The 20,734-nt window shown below is 34.2% G+C and overlaps 1 protein-coding gene across 1 annotated transcript in view; it reads right to left on the bottom strand.

Moving 5' to 3' along the window:
• Positions 1–331: 331 nt before the first annotated feature.
• LOC145687572 (prolyl 4-hydroxylase subunit alpha-2-like) overlaps positions 332–20,734 on the bottom strand; it is a 58,368-nt gene continuing 37,965 nt past the window's right edge. The window contains exons 6-10 of the mRNA XM_081761038.1: positions 17,238–17,244; positions 14,578–14,686; positions 4,454–4,588; positions 1,648–1,813; positions 332–417 (exon numbers count right to left, since the gene is read on the bottom strand). Coding sequence (XP_081617164.1) covers positions 332–417; positions 1,648–1,813; positions 4,454–4,588; positions 14,578–14,686; positions 17,238–17,244 — 503 coding nt within the window. The remainder of the gene's footprint in view (positions 418–1,647; positions 1,814–4,453; positions 4,589–14,577; positions 14,687–17,237; positions 17,245–20,734) is intronic.

Raw genomic sequence — 20,734 nt, 5'->3', positions numbered from 1 at the left:
TTTCTAAGAAATAGAATTCAGACCTGAAGAATCTTGTGAAGACTTCCCCTATTGTCAGATCTTAACTACCAATTGTACCTTTTTTGAAATATAACATTCTCCCTTTTTATTTTCAGTCCAATTTCTCTGATTATACATAATTAGGGTTTCTTCTTACAGCACTACTTATTTTTCAACTAAAAGTAGTCTATGTAAAAAATGAATATTCGTTCTTTTTTTTAAAAAAATCTATTTAACAAAACTCTTTTATATACAACTTCCAATGAAAAGAAAAAATCTTTTGTGGCATCTAACGATGATTTTATTATTATTGTTATTAGTAGTAGTATTATTAAGGAAGTAGAAACCTTTCATTCTTAGTAATTATGCAAGGTAACTTGAACATCTGATCATAGAATCTCATCCATTTGTTGGCTACTGAAATGAAAAAAAAAGAAAAAAAAAAGAAATATAAAATTACTTTTTCCTACTGAAGAATTTAAATATGTAATATTAAAAATGCATTTACAAACATAGCTGTAGCACTATATTTCTCTGAGACTTCACATGCACGCTATCACAGTAATATGTCATATATATATATATATATATATATATATATATAATATACAATCAGCAACAATATTAAGTACAGGTAGGAGATATAAGAAATGTAGCTCCAACCTATACTTAATATTGTTTCTGATTGTACATACTTCAAGAATGTTGATATACATTAGGTGTTAAATTCCGAAATCCTAAAGTGTATTAAGAAAGTATGTTTCGATTTTCCTTCATAATAATTTATATATGAGCCTTGTAAAATAAACAGAATCCTTCTTTGAAAATCTTCTGCAGAGCATTCTCCCACTCTTGAAACAACATGACTCATTCTTTCACCCGCTAGAAGTCATACCTTTTGATCGTTTGTATACTAATATAGTAATAAGAAAAAAAAACTCCTATGTCGGTGGAGCATTTTGCTCCCCTATGACAAATCTGAAATGACGCTACTGATCAAGGACGCCGATCCTTGGGGGGCCGAGGGGGCCAGGGCCCCCAAAGTTCATGTGGGCTCCCTATTGTATTTATGAGTATACAATATTTGGCATAATTTGAGTGCGATTTGTCTTAAAATCTTCATGCATATACCTTCTTCATCTGAATGGGCTCCCCCCAAATTTACAGAGAAATTGGCACCCTTGCTACTGGTCAGAAAGTTTCTAAAAAGGAACAGCAGTAGATTATACGAAGTATATTCATTCAGTGTCATTAATGCCAGTAAGAAGAATAAATTTCGAATTCAAATGTTGTAAATGTCAATAATGAATGTTTAAAATAACAGTCAAGCACAGCATATACTTATACGTAATTATACTTACATGGTCCACGAAATATTTACCTGTCTTTAGCAACCTGAGATATTTAACACGCTAAAAGAAATGCTGACCTAAACGACATTATCTTCAATATTCTGAATGTCTTATACAAATTGGTAAACAGAACATTGGCAATACGTTCTAAACGATATAATTTCAACCTTCTTTAGAGTAAAACAGTTGAATTCCTTAGAACACCAAATCATCAAAAACAGTTTTTTTTTCTTGCATTCGGTATTATTTAAATACATGAAGAAACAAATACGTTGACCGATTTAGAAATACTTACTCCATTTAGAACCTATTATTACAGGACATCCTCCGTGAAAACTATTTGGATCTGCTGAACCATTTCGCAATAAGTTAAACCAGAAGACAGCTGTTCCCAACTTTGGCTGAATAGATACTCCGATTCTTGGGAACACTGTCGCTCCTCCAGATTCTACATCAGATAGCTGCATTAAAATAAAGTTAAGATATTTATCAAGTTTCGGTAAATATAAACTAGCAGCTTAAATTTCGTACTCATAATAATAGAACAGTATTTACAAATTTATTATTTGATCATTCTCTTCTAATGTTACTCTACGCAATGTTCAATTATGTTTGATATTCAATTATCAATTGGGAATCGCGGTGGTTCAGTGGATGCCGGTGGGTGTAGCCGAGAGGTCTGAGGCGTTAGGTTGACGGTCGTGAGGTGAAACCCATTGGGGGTTCGAGTCCCTCTGTATTAGCAAGGATGGAATTTTAACTGTCCTCGATGTTTCTGTGTTCGTGTCTCTGTTGAGTCTAGTAGTCCTGAAAAGTGGTGGAAATATGAAATTAAGTCAGGATTTTTTTTAAGTGGTAGGGCTCTTATCTATGGTGCGTGGGCTCCCTGGTTCGATCCCCGCTCAAGTCAAGTGAACTTTGTGGTGGACAAACACCGTGTGCGTAGGTTTTCTGGGAGTTCTCTCGTTTCCTCCCACTTTATTCATTCCATCATTTTATTCTTTCTCATCATCATCGTCTCCTTTAGCCTAGCTGGTATAACCGTGGGATGTAAAACTCAAAGATTTTATTTCAGTTTTCAAATTATCAATTATTCGTATAAATGCTAAATTAAATACACGGAAGATAAAATATTACTAATTTCCTAGCAGAGAAAGTTATAATTTTCATTTGTCGGAAAAAAAGAAGAAAAATATAATTATGAGGTAATTCCAAGTTTATCATTTTAAAAGTTTGGATCGATAGCCTAAAAAATTGCTTGAATGTGTGAATGAAGACTGTTTTTATCGTCTGTCAACACTTAGAGATCTCATTAGAGTTTTTCCAGGTAAAATGGGTGTTGGTACAGATATTAATATCAAATAAAGGTTATGAGCCACCACACAAAGCTTTCTTGCTCGCATTTCTTAAATTAAATTGTATAACGCTACCGTTATTACTGAAGTATTCATTGACGAAATACACAGGTTGGATAAAAAGTGATGACAACACTCTTCTGACGTCAGAGGGCTGCGTTTAAGCACTACAATAGTTCCGTAGCTGATAATGGAATGTGAGCAGTATTCTTAGGTTTCCTTAAGAAAATTTCCCTCGACTGACTTAAAATTTTCCCTTTTCTGATCAAATTTCCCTGGTTTGTTGAGTGTCCAATATCTCTGACAGAAGTTATGTGATAAGATTAATTTAAGTATATTAAAGGAAATGCCAACCACATTTTTTTTATTCACTTGCTTTTTGTTTTTGTTTTTTTTAGTTTATTTTCATCGTTTTTTTACAAATGTATACACACAAATAAAATCAGACAATAAAATGAAATGAAATGAAGTAATTTTTTACGTCTCACGTTTATGCACTTAGGCTAACGTTGACAATGATTAAAACAACTGAATGGTGATGAAAGAATAAGAAAGTGAGAGGAAACGGAAAAAATGAAATGAAATCTTTCAGTTTTACGTCTCACGGATACACCGGTTAGGTTAAAGGAGACGGTGATGATGAGAAATGAATGAAATGGTGGAATGAAGAAAGTGGAAGGAAACGGGAGAACCCCGAGAAAACACACGCACACGGTGTTTGTCCACCACAAGTTCACTTGGTTGGAGCAGGGTTTGAACCACGGATCCCAAGCAACGGAGGTGAACACTCTACCACTGAGCCACCGAGGAAACGGGAGTACCTCGAGAAAATCCACAGACACAATGTTTTTTTTTTTCTTACCAGAAGTTTACTTGGCTGGGGACCCAACCAGGGACTCCACCCATCAGAGGTACTCTACCACTGAGCCACCGTCTCTTCCATCAGCCAAGAATGGTTGCAAATTATGCTACTTTCATCTCACAAAAACTATTTCTATTGTATTGGTTTGTTTCTGAAGAACAAAGAAAATTTTAAGCATTTATATTGGTCAATCCGTCAGCAAGGGAATTTCCCTGGATTTTTCACGTTTTATCGAAAAATTCCCTTTTCCCCCTTTTGCAAAATTTACCTAGGTTAGGGAAATTTCACTCAAACTACGAACACTGAATATGAGGCGCTGAATTGTGGTGAGTGGTGGCGACTGTTTATTGTTCAGTCAAAAGCAGCAGTGTTGCAAAGTAGAGGGGAAAAGTGACAGCCCCGTAACAATATATTTCGGAAAGACGAACAAAGTACGTGGATTAAGATTGAAGTGGTGCATGGGTGCAATGCACAACAATGTTTTCAGATAATTTGTGAAAAAGTTTTCACCAAAAAAAAAACAAAAAAAATGTTCAAAGCAGTATGACAGAACAGAACTCCTTCCGTGGCATATGGCGGTCCCTGTGAGATATCCAAGAAAATGGGCACGTTGGCGGCGTACGAGTCCTTCACGTGTGTGGCAGAATGCGATAAGAGAAGGGAGGCGCCCCCATTGAACGAATGTAACAGGTGTGCTTCTGTACATGAAGACAGGATCAAAAGATAAGAATAAAAACAATGTGGACACTACTTTTTATCTAGTGTATACCGGAAGCCTACCTCCGCATATGTCACACAATATTTTAATTATTTTTTTGTATGCTTTTAAAACTCAACTCACTGCGTTATTCAAGAGCAACTTTACATGTTTCTATATCACTTACGTATATCATAAACGTTGCTATTCTATCACCTGTCACTGCTGTATAACCATCCATTCTCTCGTTACTAGATGATCTGCTCCAAAACACAGTATCAGTATGTGGAAGGTACGTTCCACCAACTCCATAATTTGCTACCTACAATTGAATATAAGGAAAAGATGTAAAAGGAAAACAAAACACACGTACAAGAACTAATATGTAAAAAATATGAGTAATATAGCATGCTTAAGACCCATATATATTAACATTACATAGTAACAATCTAAAAAGCATAGTGTTGCTTGTCGTACTATATGGTTGTAAAAATTGGACACTGACTTGCATAAAACACCAAAAACAATTTTTGTTTAACTAGAGTCTGGGGAAAATATTTGGTGCAAAATATGAGAAGGAACAGGGTAATTTAGGAAGCCGCACGACCCTGGATTTCATACTAATCACAGGTCGATGGATATCATACATGTAATAAAAATCGATCTATCTTTAAGTAGATGTGACTCACTCATGGGTAACGCGAGCAGGTTGCTTATAGCCTAATGGAGTTAACTCATAAGCAAGCACTTAATTCAATGAGTAATCAATATTTAAGTTCTTCAAAGAATGGTAAAGTAGTATTAGTAGAAAGAATGTTTGCCCTAACTGTTCAAGACTTATAAATATATTTGTCATAAAGTAAGAGTTATAATAGGGAAGCATGTGTAGAAAAAAGGACTTCCGAGACAGGTTTAGTACATAAATGTTGGTTATGTTTTACTTGTTCGTAAACATCATATACACGAATAATTTCCATGGTGGCACTTCATTTTCTGTTACAGACAGCATTGTCGACGTCATCAAGATGGCCGCCATTAAAAACTGTAGCTCAATTACTTTCTGTTTGATTTTTAAGAAACCTAGCTTGAAAGAACTTGTTGAGGCGAGTACAAGTAGTTATAGGCTATAAAGGTTTGACGTAATACCAATAGTCTTAGAGATAAGTGACAAAATGTACTTTTGTCGTCACTTTTGTAGTTATATATATATATATATATATATATATATATATATATATATATATATATATATATATATATATATATATATATATATATATATATATATGTATATGTATATGTATATGTATATATATGTATGTATGTATATACGAGTCTTATATATTAATATATATTATTGCAAAATGGTTAACTTTCATCTGATTGTCATGAACTTGACGTCATATAAAAGCTAACTCCTAGGAGAATAAAATAACTTTTTGAAACTTAGTGATAAAATCAACAGTTTTCGAGCAAAATGATTAAGTAAAGAGATTTGCTAAATTTTTGAACATTAGATTTGTAAAGATTTTTGTTGTAACTCTAACCCTAAATTTGATTAATAGCACGTTTCGTCCTGAAAATTATATATATTAGTACACTAGTGTTTTAATCACTGTCATCAACATTTCTTAAGGCTATTTCTACCTAATTTTGGAAGATATTGCTATGTGAAATCGTCTTCCATGTTGGACAAGATATTTTCAGTCGTTGTATGTGAATAATTCCTTCCTTCGCACTCGCACATTTCAATATATGGTAGATTGTATACGAGACATTTACATGGTGGACTACACTTAGTCTTCCAGCACCAGCATCTAATCAATTGCAAAATTGAATTCGGAGTACACGAAATTTCACACGAATAGGACATAATTTCCAACTGCCATCCGTGGTGACTAGGAGATGGGATTGTAGTTTGAAGTTGATCATCTTCATTCTTATTTAATTAAGCATTACTTGGTAGTGGACTCTTTTTATAGTAGAAACCAAAGTACTCCTTGTAGGGGCTAATTTTTCCTAGCTTGCTTCTTCGAAAATAGGTCCCCCTCCAAATCCTCGACTTTACAAATATTAATTCCAGGTTTATAAACTTGGCAATCTAATGCCTCGAGTTCATCAAATGTGTCATCGGTGATTATCTCACTTGTTCCTAGAGGTGTCGTAGCCTGGATAACTTCACCTGTGGCATTAATAAAGGTTTTCCAGTAGGAATACTTTTCATTTCCAGTCCAAGTTCAACTTGAATCGCAACCTGAAAGAACATGAAAAGCTAGTAGTGCAGCAATTATGGCATCTAATGAAATAAAAATGCCAGAGATTAAAGTAGTTGTTCTTGATTTGGATAAAAAGAAACAAAACACTGGAATCTTTGAGTATCTCCTCAAAGCAAGTATCTGTATATCAGTGGATTCTAAAAAGAAAATTGTACTATTCTAGCTCTTTGTTTTGCACTGTTGTAAAAATGAAAATGAAATCTTTGAGTTTTACGTCCCACGTTTATGCCGGTTAGGCTAAAGGAGATGGTGATTATGAGAAATGAATAAAATGGCGGAATGAAGAAAGTGGGAGGAAAGGGAGAACCACGAGAAAACCCACGCACACGGTGTTTGTCCACCACAAAGTTCACTTGGCGGAGAAGGGTTTGAACCCGTGACCCCAAGCACCAGAGGTGAACGCTCTACCACTGAGCCACCGCGGGAGCTTTGACAGAATGACATGGTGAATATAACATTAAAACACATTCAAAGAAGATGAAACATATTGATTTATGTACACTCAGAGGCGAGATGATTATATATAGGGTAAGTATGACTAGTCATACATCATCCCCCTCCCCCATTTCACGGTATCTCATAGAATGAAATATTACAAAGCTTCTGGGAAAAATGTCTTAGGTAAGTTCCGAGTGAGTAATTTTCAGACGATCTTTTCAAAAAGGACTAACGTGATTTTGTTCATATTTGATATTTAATATAAATATAAATTAGTAATCTGACAATATGACAACCTGTTTGTCCTGAGAAATACATAATTGGTAGTTAATTGGTAATTATTCCTGGGGTGAGTTTTTTCCAGACGATTTCCTCAAAAACGACTTAGATGATATTTTCATATTTCATAAATAAATATTTCATTAAGAACTTGTCAATATCGCGAAACTCGTTGATTCTTTAAAGATTCACAAGACGTATTTCATTTTCGTTGTGAGATTTTCCAAGATTTTCCAAGAATGTCTCAGGTGATTTTGTTCAGATTTCATAAATTCTACAAGATTATTATAGTTTAATGAAAACGAAATGTCCAAGGATGAAACATATATCAATCGATATATTTTATTGAACTGAGCAAGATAATATGAATGAGCGGAAGACTCATGCTTAGTTTGCGAGAAAATGAAGAAAAATTAATTTGTAAACCTAAAAATGGATGTTGTACGAGAACCATTCCAGTTGTTGAAGTGAAACTTATACTGATTTATACTCTAATTAAGCTCCTCATTATGATAGTACCAAGACAACAACAAAGTATGGTTAATGAGATAATAGCCTAAAATTATCATAAAATCTGAAAGTTGAACTAAATATTGTCCATAGGACCTGTCTAAAGTATATATAGGAGATAAATCACAAAAAGTGAACAAGATAATAAGTTAGAGGGTAAATTCTAATGTGTAGTTTTCAAGAAAAAAAAGAAAAAGTAATTCTTGCGGCGCTAAGAGGTGTCATTCGTTTCATTTTACTAAAATAAATTGTTATATAGGCCTATTAGTGTCTTGTATATGCAACAAAATACAGTGTTAACCAGCAGATCGTTGTATTCTCCTAACGAAAACTCACAAATTTTTTACGCACATACTACTTCTAAATATTTCAACGATAATCCGATAATATAGCAGAAAGTTTTTTTTTTTAAATATTTATTTATTTTTTTAAAAAATCCTCAAAGAATAATTTACTCTTGGGAGTGAATTCTTTTTATCGAATGATCTCTCAAAACGATATTTTGTTCATAAATATTTCATTAATAACCCTGTAAAGATGCATAAATCACTTGTCATGAAAATATTCAGACGAGATAGTTTACTCTCACGTTTTTTTAAAGACAATTTCCTCAAATATCATCCGAATTTCCTCAAATGCAACTTTTTTCATGGTTATTAACTAACTTCTTGTTCCCCTCAACCATAGGTTGGTGGGCAACATGAAAATTTTAATACTTTTCTCTCGCTTGGGAGAGCTGTTTTATACTTTGATAAGGCCTCTTCTTCGTAATTGCATCTAGATATTCTATCCTATTTTTAATTAACAAACTAACATTTCATTAATAACCCTAATAAATTACATAAACAACATCTCGAAAAAATCGAAAAGGGGTTGTTTGCTTTTGGGAGAATTTGCTTCGGATGAAGTTTACTAGAAACGTCTCATAATCTTGTTCGTGTTTCATAAATAAATTTCTCATGTCAGTAATAATTGCAGCATAACGTGATGTAGTGTTAAAAGTTGGAACATTCTTGTGCGGTAGCACGTACCCTTTACTTTTTAAGTTATTTTTCTGCGTTTTAATGTATTTGCTTACTGGTCATCTTACGAGACGGTGCTTGTAGGCTATTAAAATGTTCTTTTAATTCAACACATTGGATAAAGTACCTGAAATTATAAAACTGGATAAAGTACCTGAAATAATAATTTCTGTAAATTAACACTCATTGTGTAAGGTTGTATTTTCGCAGGTTTCAAGGTCAATAAGGTGTAAAACAGTTTATTCGTGTGGGGCGAGAAAATAGGTAACATATTGAATGTTTTAATTGCAGAAATCGAACATTTTTCTACACTAAGGATTTGATCTCCTGTTGTTCTTTGCAACCTGGCTTTACTTACTTCATGTTTTGTTGTGACTCTTACTTCATCACAGACATTCTCCCAATGCCAGGAGGCAAAAAGAGTGCCACTCAGTTTCTAGTCCAAAATCTGTTTTCTGGTTGCAAATGTTTCATTTTTTCTATTCTTATATTGACAGCCACTTTCATTGGAAAAGTAAATAATGAACGTGCAGAGACACTGTCCTACTTACAGTACTTATTATAAATTCAATGTCTAATGCTTTCAATGCTTTCACCTTTCCCAATACTTTATTAACTTCTTACTTCTTATAATGCTTTATTTTGTTTTTATCCATTAATAGTAATCAATTCTGTTTAATTTTCAAAATTAAATTTTTATTTAAATGTTGAACTTCTTCTAAGGTGTAAGTTATTTAACATTAAAATTGAAATAATAAATTAACACAATGTGTTCTATGATTCAAGTTGGGTAAGTATCTAGTTCAAAAGCAAATGGTAGAAAGCAGCATAAATAAGTCTTTTCCGTGCAATTTTTGAAAATTCACAAACTCCTAACTTCGTTCAGTCAAATATCAAAGTTAAAATTTTCCTACAGTTTTCTCTTTTATATATATCTCCACTGACTTCTATCCTTAGCTAACTGCATCCAGTTACTACTTTGTATTCCAATCTCTGCGAGATCCATCTTAATATTGTCCTCCCATCTGCGCCTAGGTCTTCCTAATGGTCGTTTTCCGATTGGTCTTCCAGTCAAGACTTTGAAAGCGTTTCTACTTTCTTCCATTCTAGCTACATGACCCGCCCACCTAAGCCTCCTAGACTTGACGACCCTAACAATGTTGGGTAAACCGTATAAATTATGTAATTCCTCATTATGAAGTTTCCGCCGTTCCCCATTCCCGTTCTTCTTGGGTCCGAATATTCGTCTCAGGATCTTGTTCTCAAATACTTTCAGTCTATGTTCTTCCCTCAGAGTAAGTGACCATGTTTCGCAGCCATACAAAACAACAGGCATGATTATCGTTTTGTGTATTTTAAGCTTCAAATTCCTCGACAGAATTCGCGACGACAAGAGATTTTGAACCAATAGTAACACGAATTCCCTCCTTTTAGTCGACATTTAATTTCTTCGTGAATATGATTTTCCTCTGTTAATATCGATCCTAGATATTTGAAACTATCCACTTTATCAAAAGTATTATTTAATATTTTAACGCATCTATAATTTGCTGCATTACGGTCCCGACGCACTTCCATGTATTTAGTTTTCTCTGCATTTACTTCTATACCCATGTCCCTGCAAGCGTTTAATAAGATCTTTGCATTTCTTTCTATTGTTCTCCTATCATCCCCTATTAAATTTACATCATCAGCATATGCCATAACCTGGTAAATACCGTTCAACTCTAGGCCCTGGTTGCTATCTTTGACTTTCCTTATAGCGTATTCCAGAGCAAAGTTAAATAATAATGGCGACAACGCATCCCCTTGTTTCAGGCCATTTTCGACGTGAAAGCTCGTGGACAAAAATTTTCCTACCCGGACTTTACTTTGGGATTCATTTAAACATATCTTAATTAATCTAATTAGCTTTCTCGGTATTCCAAGTTCTGTAAGAATGTTGTATAATCTTTCTCTCCTAACCGAGTCGTACGACTTTCTAAAATCAATAAATAGTTGATGCACCGGGGTATTGCATTCCCACTTTTTTTTCGAGTATTTGACGAATGGTAAATATTTGGTCGATAGTTGATCGATTTCGTCTAAATCCGCACTGATAATCTCCAATAATTTCATTTTCGTATGGGGTCAGTCTTGCTAATAGAATATTTGAAAGTGTTTTGTAGAATGTTGTCAGAAGAGAAATGCCTCGATAATTATTACAGTCAGTTTTGTCGCCTTTCTTGTGAATTGGAACAATGATTGATTCTTGCCACTCTTGTGGCAATTCTTCCTTGTTCCAGATAAGGAGAATGAGTTTGTGTATCTTGTTCCACAATTTTTCGCCTCCAGCTAAAATTAACTCAGCCGGAATTTCATCTACACCCGGAGATTTGTGTTTCTTTAATTTCTTTATAGCGGCTTCTACTTCTATTCGGTTGGGTTCTGGAATATACGGTTCTGCGGTGTGTATCTCTTTTTCTCCATGCACACTAGTTTTTGGTTGCGTGTTAAGCAAACCGTCAAAGAAATCTTTCCATCTATTTAAGATGCTATCCGTGTCAGTGAGAACTGTACCGTCAGATTTATTTAATATATAAGCACGAGGTTGATAGCCTTTCTTAAATTCGTTGATTCCCTTATACATGTCCCGGATGTTTTTATTTTTACTATTATATTCAAGTTCTTTAATTTTAGCTTTCAGAAAATCGCGTTTCTTTGTTCTAAAAGTTTTGGAAGTTTCCCGTCTGATATCTGCGAAATTTTGTGTAGTTATTTCATTCGGATTTTGTAGCCAGCGTAATTTTGCCTGTTTTTTGTTCTCTGCTAGTTTTATGCATTCCTGGTCGAACCATGGTTTGTTCCTACGTATTTCCGCGTGTCCCAAGTTTTATTTTGCTGAAATTTTAATGCTATCTCTAATTTCAATCCAGGTATCCTCAACACTAGTGCACTCCGAATCTTCTAAAGCCAAGAATCTATTCGAAACTTCAATCTGGTATTTCTCTCTTACCTGGTTCTCTTCTAATTTCTTTAAATTGAATCTCTCCGTTTTCGGACAATGAATATTACCTTTATTCAACGATAACCTCTCTCGTATTATCGCTGCTACCATGTAGTGGTCAGTGTCACAATCAGCCCCTCTAAACGACCGGACATCAATTATGCTAAATTGCCTTCTTCTATCTATTAAAACGTGATCAATTTGATTATGTTTTCCCATCTGGTGATGTCCAAGTGTATTTATGAATGTCGCGATGTGGGAATTTTGTACTCTTCACGATTAGGTTTCTGGATGTTGCAAAGTTCACGAGTCTAACACCGTTGTCATTACTTTCCTTATGCAGACTTTCGTTCCCTATAATCGGTTTGAAAATATCCTCTCGTCCTACCTTCGCATTGAAATCCCCTAATAGAATTTTAATATGGTATCTCGGGAGTTGGTCAAATATCCGTTCCACTTCTTCGTAAAAACTGTCTTTTATATCGTCATCCTTATCTTCAGTTGGGGCATGTACATTTAAGACAATAATATCACACCACCGTCCCTTAAGAGTAATAAAAGAAAGTCTGTCAGTAACAAATTCAATTTGTTTAATTGCTGGTAATATACGTTTATGAACGAAAAATCCTGTTCCTAACTGGTGATTTTTATTTCCTTCCCCGTAAAAAAACGTAAAATTTCCGGAATTCACAGATCCATTTCCATCCCACATAACTTCCTGAACTCCTACTGCGTCCATCCTGTATTTCTCTAACTCACTCGTTACGGACTTAAACGCGCCTGCCCTATAAAGACTCCTAATATTCCATGTTCCAAATCTCATGTCCATTTTCTTTTGCTGATGTCGTGCCAAGTTATCAGTCCTTGTCCAAGGCTTTTGTGAATATTTCTGAACAAGTGCGTTTTTTTACAAGATGAGGTTGTTAGCCCTACCCAAACCCCCAAGCTGGAGGACCACTCCTAGTCGGCTGTCCGCGACTGCTTATTCAGTATATTCGCAGCTAACCTCTATATCTAGAGGCCTTCTCCTCGATCCGCAACTTGAGGACGCGCATGCCGTGGTGACAGGAACCCATATGAAATTATAATTTAAAATATCAGCTTTGATATTTCACCACCTTATTATAAACGTCAGCTCTAAAAACTAAAATTTGTTAAATTTTGATACTAAACTTAGGGAATAATTTTCATCTGTTAGGGTTCAATTAGAGCTTTTCATGCTGAGATAAAATTGAAGAAAAGATAATGGTGTTTTAAAATAGTCCAGTCCTAAGGCATATAAATTTACCTTAACGTCTGCAAAGTCACTTATTAACACACAGTACTAAACAAAAATTACAGCCATTCACAAACTGGCTGGGATTATTTTTTTAAAAAAAAGTTTTGAGCAGCCCATAGTATATGGTAATAGTATATTAAAAATTTTTAAAAAGTAGAAATGATGAAGAAACCTTCATCGATTCCACGCAATTTCATATGGATAGACACATTTGTAAAGAATTTATTTTGATACTTGAAACCTTAATTAACGCATAACCTTAAGAACCACCTAGCATAAAAAATATGACTGCAAAATAGTGTTTCTTTTTAGTTAAACAAATCTCTTGATGCTTTAAATACATTTATTCTGTTAGAAGATTGCCATTTTGCTAAACATGACAAGCCCGTGCTGAGAAAGGAGCAGAGTTGCTGATGAAAGCAGGTAGGTGTAGAAGAGTCAAATTTGTGTGATTTGCAAACTTGCATGTGTATGATGTAGCTCCAATTAAAAAGAACCTTTATGTCAGCTTTGACCTCTCGTAGTGGAGAACAACCTCATGCCAACCAGCACTGGCTCTGATCCGCTATCAGTGCTAGGTAAAACAATTCATATTCTTGTTTCGTAGTAGAACCAATTCATAGCAGCAGTGCACCTGATTTTCCGCTGTTCACTGTTCAAGCCGGGCATTGCAGTTTTTCCATATGCTAGAATTTAGATGTGGGATAGTTTTCTCGGCTTACTGAGATTTATCCATCTACACTCTTCCAAGCTTACTAACGTTGTTAGTCGCCATTTCTTAATCGTTTTTTTTTTCTTCCAGAACTCTGGTAGATAGCCTCTCGTGAGCGCTAGGAGCCAGGAATCAACATATCATGACCCTGCATGTTCCTAGAAGACCAACTTAGTGCATGGGGGACCTGGGAAATAGATAGAGGTCTGTGCCCAGGATCGGGTGCAGCGAGATTTGCAGGGTAGTCCCCCAAAACATCTTTCTATTTCTGTTTTTTTCCGTACACCCTCCTGACCAACCGTCAGTACGAACCAAATTCTGGTAAAAGCTCGCATATACAGTAACGGCATGGTGTGAGGTCCACCCCACTAACTGCAATTATTGGATGCGGAGAACAAATGGTTCATTGAGTTTAAGCAGAAATCATTCGATGTCTATATAGATTTTTTCTCTCCAGCAAGTCAGAACTAAATTTTTTTGTCAGTGTGGCCTGACAAAACTGGCTTGTTAAGTATGAATAATCGGCCTGTATATAACTCAGCTGGGTACTTCAACGTGATATCATATTTGTCAACATTATATCTAGTATGAGACTTACACCAAGAACATTTAGCTTAGTTCATATAAACGAGCACATACAATAACTTGATTTTAATCTTAATTAAATAAGATAAATATTATGTAAGTATTTTTACATCGCCTTAGAAATTTTAACACTAATAAATCATATTGTTTTTAAAACTGAAATTTCGACTATTTGTGAGATGTTAAAATATAACGTTTTATTTTATTAGTAAAATATGCATTACCTGATAATTCTCTGCTGCACTAGGCTTGATACAATTCAGACCAGTAACCATTTCAATTTTCTTGGATGTTTGTAAAATGATAGGATCGTCTTTCTCTCTAACCCAGCTCCTGTTGGTATATAAGGTAAACGATATTTTGAATTTAAGTTATTGACTAAAATATAGTGCGTTCAAATCAAGTACAATGATCGAAGTTGTGATAAAAAGAGACACGAAGTTATAGTACACTAAAGTACATGGAAAAGTCAACACTTGCTTTTAACACTATAATATTTATTTACAATATCTGGACATGAATCTTTTAAGTTCTGAAAGAACTTTCAGATAGAGGGCTTGGAGATGAAATGTGTTCAAAATGACTAAAAGTGGATTGATTCCCTTGTGCACTTATCGCCCCAAACATCTAAAATAAGTAATTTGAAAACACAAATTAAAACTTTCCTATTAACAATATTTGTATTACGGGATATTGCAACACACATCATGTTTCAACTTCTTTTGGTGTACAACATGTTTGAAAAAGGTTATAAATTAAATACACTGTATCCTTCATTTAGACGCCTTGGATTACTTTCCAAATTAATTTCGTTATTAAATGACCATTTCAAATCTATTGCATTTGATGTTTTATTTATTTTAGGTATTATATTTTTCAATAATTCAGGTGTTGAAAGAGGAACCAGAAAGTAAATTATTTTCTGGAAATTATAGGGAAACCTCAACGATAACAACGTCCAATAGTAGGTTATATTCATAAGCTATGGAGCCTGTTTTGTTAGAGTTTACATTAGAATTAGCTCCACATATTAGAAAATAATGTAGTCTTCAAGTAATCGAAGTGTGTCGTACAATCTATTCTTCTTCAATTTGTGGATTAGCTCTTCTCTCATTTAACACTTCAGCTATTAATGCACAGATGTTGCCAATATAAGACATATTAGAATAATCATAAAGTAATGTAGTGGGTGTATTTTTTTTATATAAACTAAAAATAAACAAACTTAAGAAAGTTCAGTTTTTTAACGTCTCACGCTTATGTCCTTGAAGTTAAGGGAGACGATGATTAAGGCAAATGATGTAATAATTGGGAGGAAACAGGAGTACCCCTAGAAAACTTACGGACACAATGTTGCCCACCATAAGCTTAATTTGCTGACGATCGAACCAGGAACCCCATGGTAAGCGCTCTACCACTGAGCCACTGTGCTACTCAAAATTAAGAAAGAAAATGAAATGTAACAACACTCACAATTTCTCTTATATAATTGTTCCGTAATATTAATGATGATTCTGTTAAAACACTTGAAATAACACTAAATATAAAATATTATAATGGAATTTAGCAAAATATAACGGTATATGTAACAAAACTCAAGTCAACTATGTAGTGTGTGTTTACGACATAAGTTTCACGAACGACATGCATTTTCCTCAAAAGCAATCCCACTTCACCACGCGTGACAGTTTACAGTTTACAAAGTGCATGACAGCATATATGTAACACACACACGTTTAGACGTCTTCTGCATATGATCCTGAGCAATATAATTGTTGTAGATCCTGTCTTCCGAACTTAGCTAAAATCATTCCTTTCATTGGCTTTTCTAAAGTACAAAAGTTCATATTAAAATCAAATTAAATATTTTAGCTTACTGTTCAATACTTAAAAAAAAAAACCACGTTTATGCTCCAAGGCTAAGAGAGACGGTAATGATGATGATAAACAAAATAATGAAATAAAGAAAATTACAGGAAACAGGAGAGTCCCGAGAAAACTTATGAATACGATATTTGTCTACCACAAAACCCACTTGGCGGGAGATAAATGAAAAATGATAAAAGTGAAATACCATTATCATAAAGGAAGAAGGGAATAATGGAATGCTGTTACAATGAAATATAACATAATATCGAGGAATCCAACGAATCCAACTGTTCCTTATCTGAAGGAATTATATGCATTAGCAGCATTCTAACTCAGACGTACCATCATTTCGTTTATACGCCTATTCATTCATGAAAATCGACTGCTTCTCCCAGAGAACATAGCTACTCTCAACTTCGTAACTACTTTCTCATCAGAACTTATTTCTGGATTCCCATGGTGCAAGAACATACGATTCCTCAATAATTTTATTGCTAGTTTCGTTAATTTTCATGTCTCAAGATTATGTTTCGTAAACTAAAGATATTCAAAAGTATATAAGCATTGATAATAAAACAAACTTATATATATATATATATATCCAAGACAAAGTGGGACAAATTCACAGCCTATCCTACTTGCGCTAGTGTGTGTAATATTATAAGTAACCTAAAATCGAAGACACTATTTTTTTCTCCTTCCACATACGTAAGTAACGACAATATTTTTTGTGATCACTATTACCATTAATCACATTACTCTTAATTTCGCCATGTCAATGTAGTTTCTTTTACCACTCATCATTTATCCTCATTTGTATTACTATAATTGTACTTTGCAGCGCATTAGTTTGCGACTTGAGATATAATTAAATTACAGTTCTTGTAAATATATAAAATATAAAAATGTATATATATATATATATATATATATATATATATATATATATATATATATATATATATATATATATATATGATGTTTGAATACTACAACGAAACCATTGTAAACTTACCATGCGTCTAAAACAAAAGACGTTCTAAGTAGTAATTTAATATAATACACATACTCTCCTATCAAATACCTGTTAAGGCAATGCACCACTTTTGTTACAATAAATGATCACACATTTAGTTAACTGAAACTAAACTATCTGAATAATGAAAATTTAAATAGTTGCTTGCCTGTTAATGTAGGCCTACTATTGTTTGAAATAAATATTGCTAACCACCTATCTATTAAAGGAGTTCTGTTCAAAACTATTTTTAATGAGAGTTCCAAGATAGACCTAGTAGCTAAATAAAGTATACATCTACTTTGAACAAATCCTTTACTGTGAGCACAGATTTTTTAAAAGTAAAATAAGCAGAGATGTTTTACTTTTATTTTGGTAAGACGGTACATTCACGGAGAAAAGTTTGTTCCTTTCGATCCAATAACGTTTGTTCTGTAAGTTTAAATTCGAAGCCTCGTTTCACACCTTGTTTTGCTTTCGTATGTACTTACATTATCTGCCTGCGAATGTTAGCAACGTTCTCTCGGGGTACAATTACTACGATATTCCACGACCAGCAACAGTCTTTTGTTCATCTAACTTGTTCATAACTAACATGTTTAGCGCACACATTGGAAATAGTCTAGTCATACCCTGCTATTATTCCTGCTTTAAAGTAAACGGTATCAATCGAGAACAACAGCTATTGTTTTGCTCTTGCTATTCAGAGCACGAGAGTTCACTGAACACATCACCATCTCTTTAGAAACTAGAAACTAAGTATAATTTAACTCAGTATGTAACGAAATATTAGTATTTTTAGTAGCTTTTCAAAGGTATCAGAGCAAGAAGCGAGATATCGAGAAGCGGTTTCTTGCAATTGATTCAATGTCCCAAGGATAGGTTCCACCTCCTCCAGTAACACTCTGTTCAAAACAAGAGTGGCTCAAATTAGAAATTTCCAGTTTCAACGTTTATTGCTATAGACCGAAAATATTAGCATATAGCTAGAAGCGGCTTTTTGCAAACAATTCACGGTCTCAAGGCAACATACCAAGAATATCCGTAACACTCTTCCAAAACCGAAAATGGTTCAAATCTCCTATAATTTTCGGTTTGAATATTGATTTCCACATAGCAAAAACGGTAAGAGATATCGAAATGTTTTTTTTTTTTCTGATATCGATTTATTGTCCCAAGAATAGATTCCATCCTCTCCGTTAACCCTCTATTCAAACAGGAAGTGGTTCATATTAGCCATCTCCAGTTTCAACAGTTATCGCCATAGAACAGAAATGATAATAAATATTTGCAAGCGATTATCTGCAGCCGATTCAGGGTCTCAAGAGAGAATATCATCACAATCAGCAACACTACGCCAAAACCAAAAGTGATTTAAACTTACTACTACTTTCGGTTTCAATACTGATTTTACTCGTAATAGAGCGAAAACGGTAAGAGATATCAAGATGCAGTTTTTGCAAACGAGTCAGCTTCCCAAGAGCAAGTTCCATATTCTCTGTTAACCCGCTATTCAAATCGGAAATTTCAAAGTAATCATTTCCGGCTTCAACATTTATCCCCGTAGAACGAATATGGTGACAGATAGCAACAACCAGTTTTCTGCGATCGATACAGGGTGTCAAGAGAGCATACCATCACAGCACTCAATGCTCTGCCAAAACCAGAAGTGGTTGAAATTTACTACTACTTACGATTTCAATACTGATTTTCGTAGAACAAAAATCGTAAAAGATATCTAAAAGCAGTTTTTTTTTTTTCAATCGATTCACCTTTCTAATAGGTTATATATCCTCCCTTTACTGTCTGTTCAATGCGGAAGTGATTCAAATTAACGATTCCCAGTTTAAATTTTTATCACCATTGAACAAAAACAGTAAGGTAATGCGAGTAATAGATTTTTGAAATGGATTCAGCATCCAAGGAACAGGTTTGATCTTATTAATCTATTGTAACCAGTAGTTATAGACGTACTACAGTACTTCCAGCTTGAGTATTGAAATCAATAGTTTGGAAGTCTACCATAGTTTAACACTTGGAAATGAAACTCACTTGTATGATTATAGGCTAGTTTTGACCAAACAACACTTTTGGAACGAAAATCAAGAAGCCATAGTATTTTACTAGTACACGAATTTTGCATAAAACTTTGCCAAAGATGTATTAACATAATCATTCTCAAAGTATCAAGAGTTGTACATGGTCTTAGTATAAGTCTTGGGTAATGATTGTCTATAATTTTAACGTTAATCTTCTTCTTATATCTAAAAAGACTGCCATTAATGCCGATAATAGAAGTAAAGTAGTTGTAAACCTAATAATAATATTGAATGGTTGATCTCTCAAATTAGGCAAATTCGAAATCCTTTGTTCAAAAATTGGTATACCATTAACAAATTTATGTCTCAAGTTTCATATATTGAAATTAAACGATAACCAGTTTCCGCCTATATATCATCATGATCATAGGTATTCTGCCATTATTGGCAGGTCATTTGTCATAGCTGAGAAGTTTCCGTGCTCCACGGTCTTCCGCAAACCTCTTCTTCTTCACATATGATCTTTCTGTTTTTATATCGTTCATTAACTGTAGCCTCCTTCACACATTCCCTATCTTTCCTGCCACCATACCCTCTAGCACGTCCTTTATGATACAGTTTCTTCTCAGGCAATGTCCTAACCAGTTTATCTTTCTCTTCTCAATAATACCTAAAAGTGTTCTTTTCTCCACCACCATTTCTAACACACTCTCATTCATCTTCCGCTCGACCCAAATAATTCTTTCCATTTTTCTCCACATCCACATTTCGAAGGCTTCCAGTCGTTTTTCATCACTTTTACGTAATGTCCATTTTCCGTACCATATAATAAAACACCCCACATGAAGCATTTTATAAGTCTTTTTCTCAACTCTTTATTCAAGGTCCCACGAAACAAACTTTTCTTCCTCCTAAAGGCTTCTTTCACCATTCCTGTTCTTGCTTTTATTTCACGTTCACACTTCATGTCATTACTAAGAATACTACCCAGATATCGAAAACTATTCACTTGTTCTATTTTCTCCCCTCCCACTTTTATATTTGACACAGACTGCTTCGTTCCAATCACCATACCTTTTGTCTTTCTAACATTTATTTCATTTCCCTACTCCCTACCATAAGTACGGAACGGTTGCGAACGAGGGTTTTTCCCGCCTATGGATTTTCGTGTTCACTAACACAAATCGATTGACCATAGTCTCGTTCCACATTTCGTGTGACACCAGAAAAAGTTAGCTCTAAAGTATTTATACCTTTGTGTGTTATTACGCAGAAGTACAAATTAACAAGTCTAAATAGATACATTTTTATTCAGCATACCAAATAAAATAGAAAATATTTATTTCATAGAGCACCGAGCTTAATGTGGAATCCAAAAGATATAAGCTAGAATCAAGTATGAAACTGGAGGCACCAGCGCTAACCATATATCCACGAGAGTTTCTTACGAATGCTTGT

Source organism: Thermobia domestica, chromosome 6, assembly GCF_964235325.1.
Source record: "Thermobia domestica chromosome 6, izTheDome1.hap1.1, whole genome shotgun sequence".
Classification (NCBI taxonomy): Eukaryota; Metazoa; Arthropoda; class Insecta; order Zygentoma; family Lepismatidae; genus Thermobia; species Thermobia domestica.
Note: the sequence above shows the minus strand (reverse complement) of the source record. Positions and strands in the feature narration are given on the sequence as shown.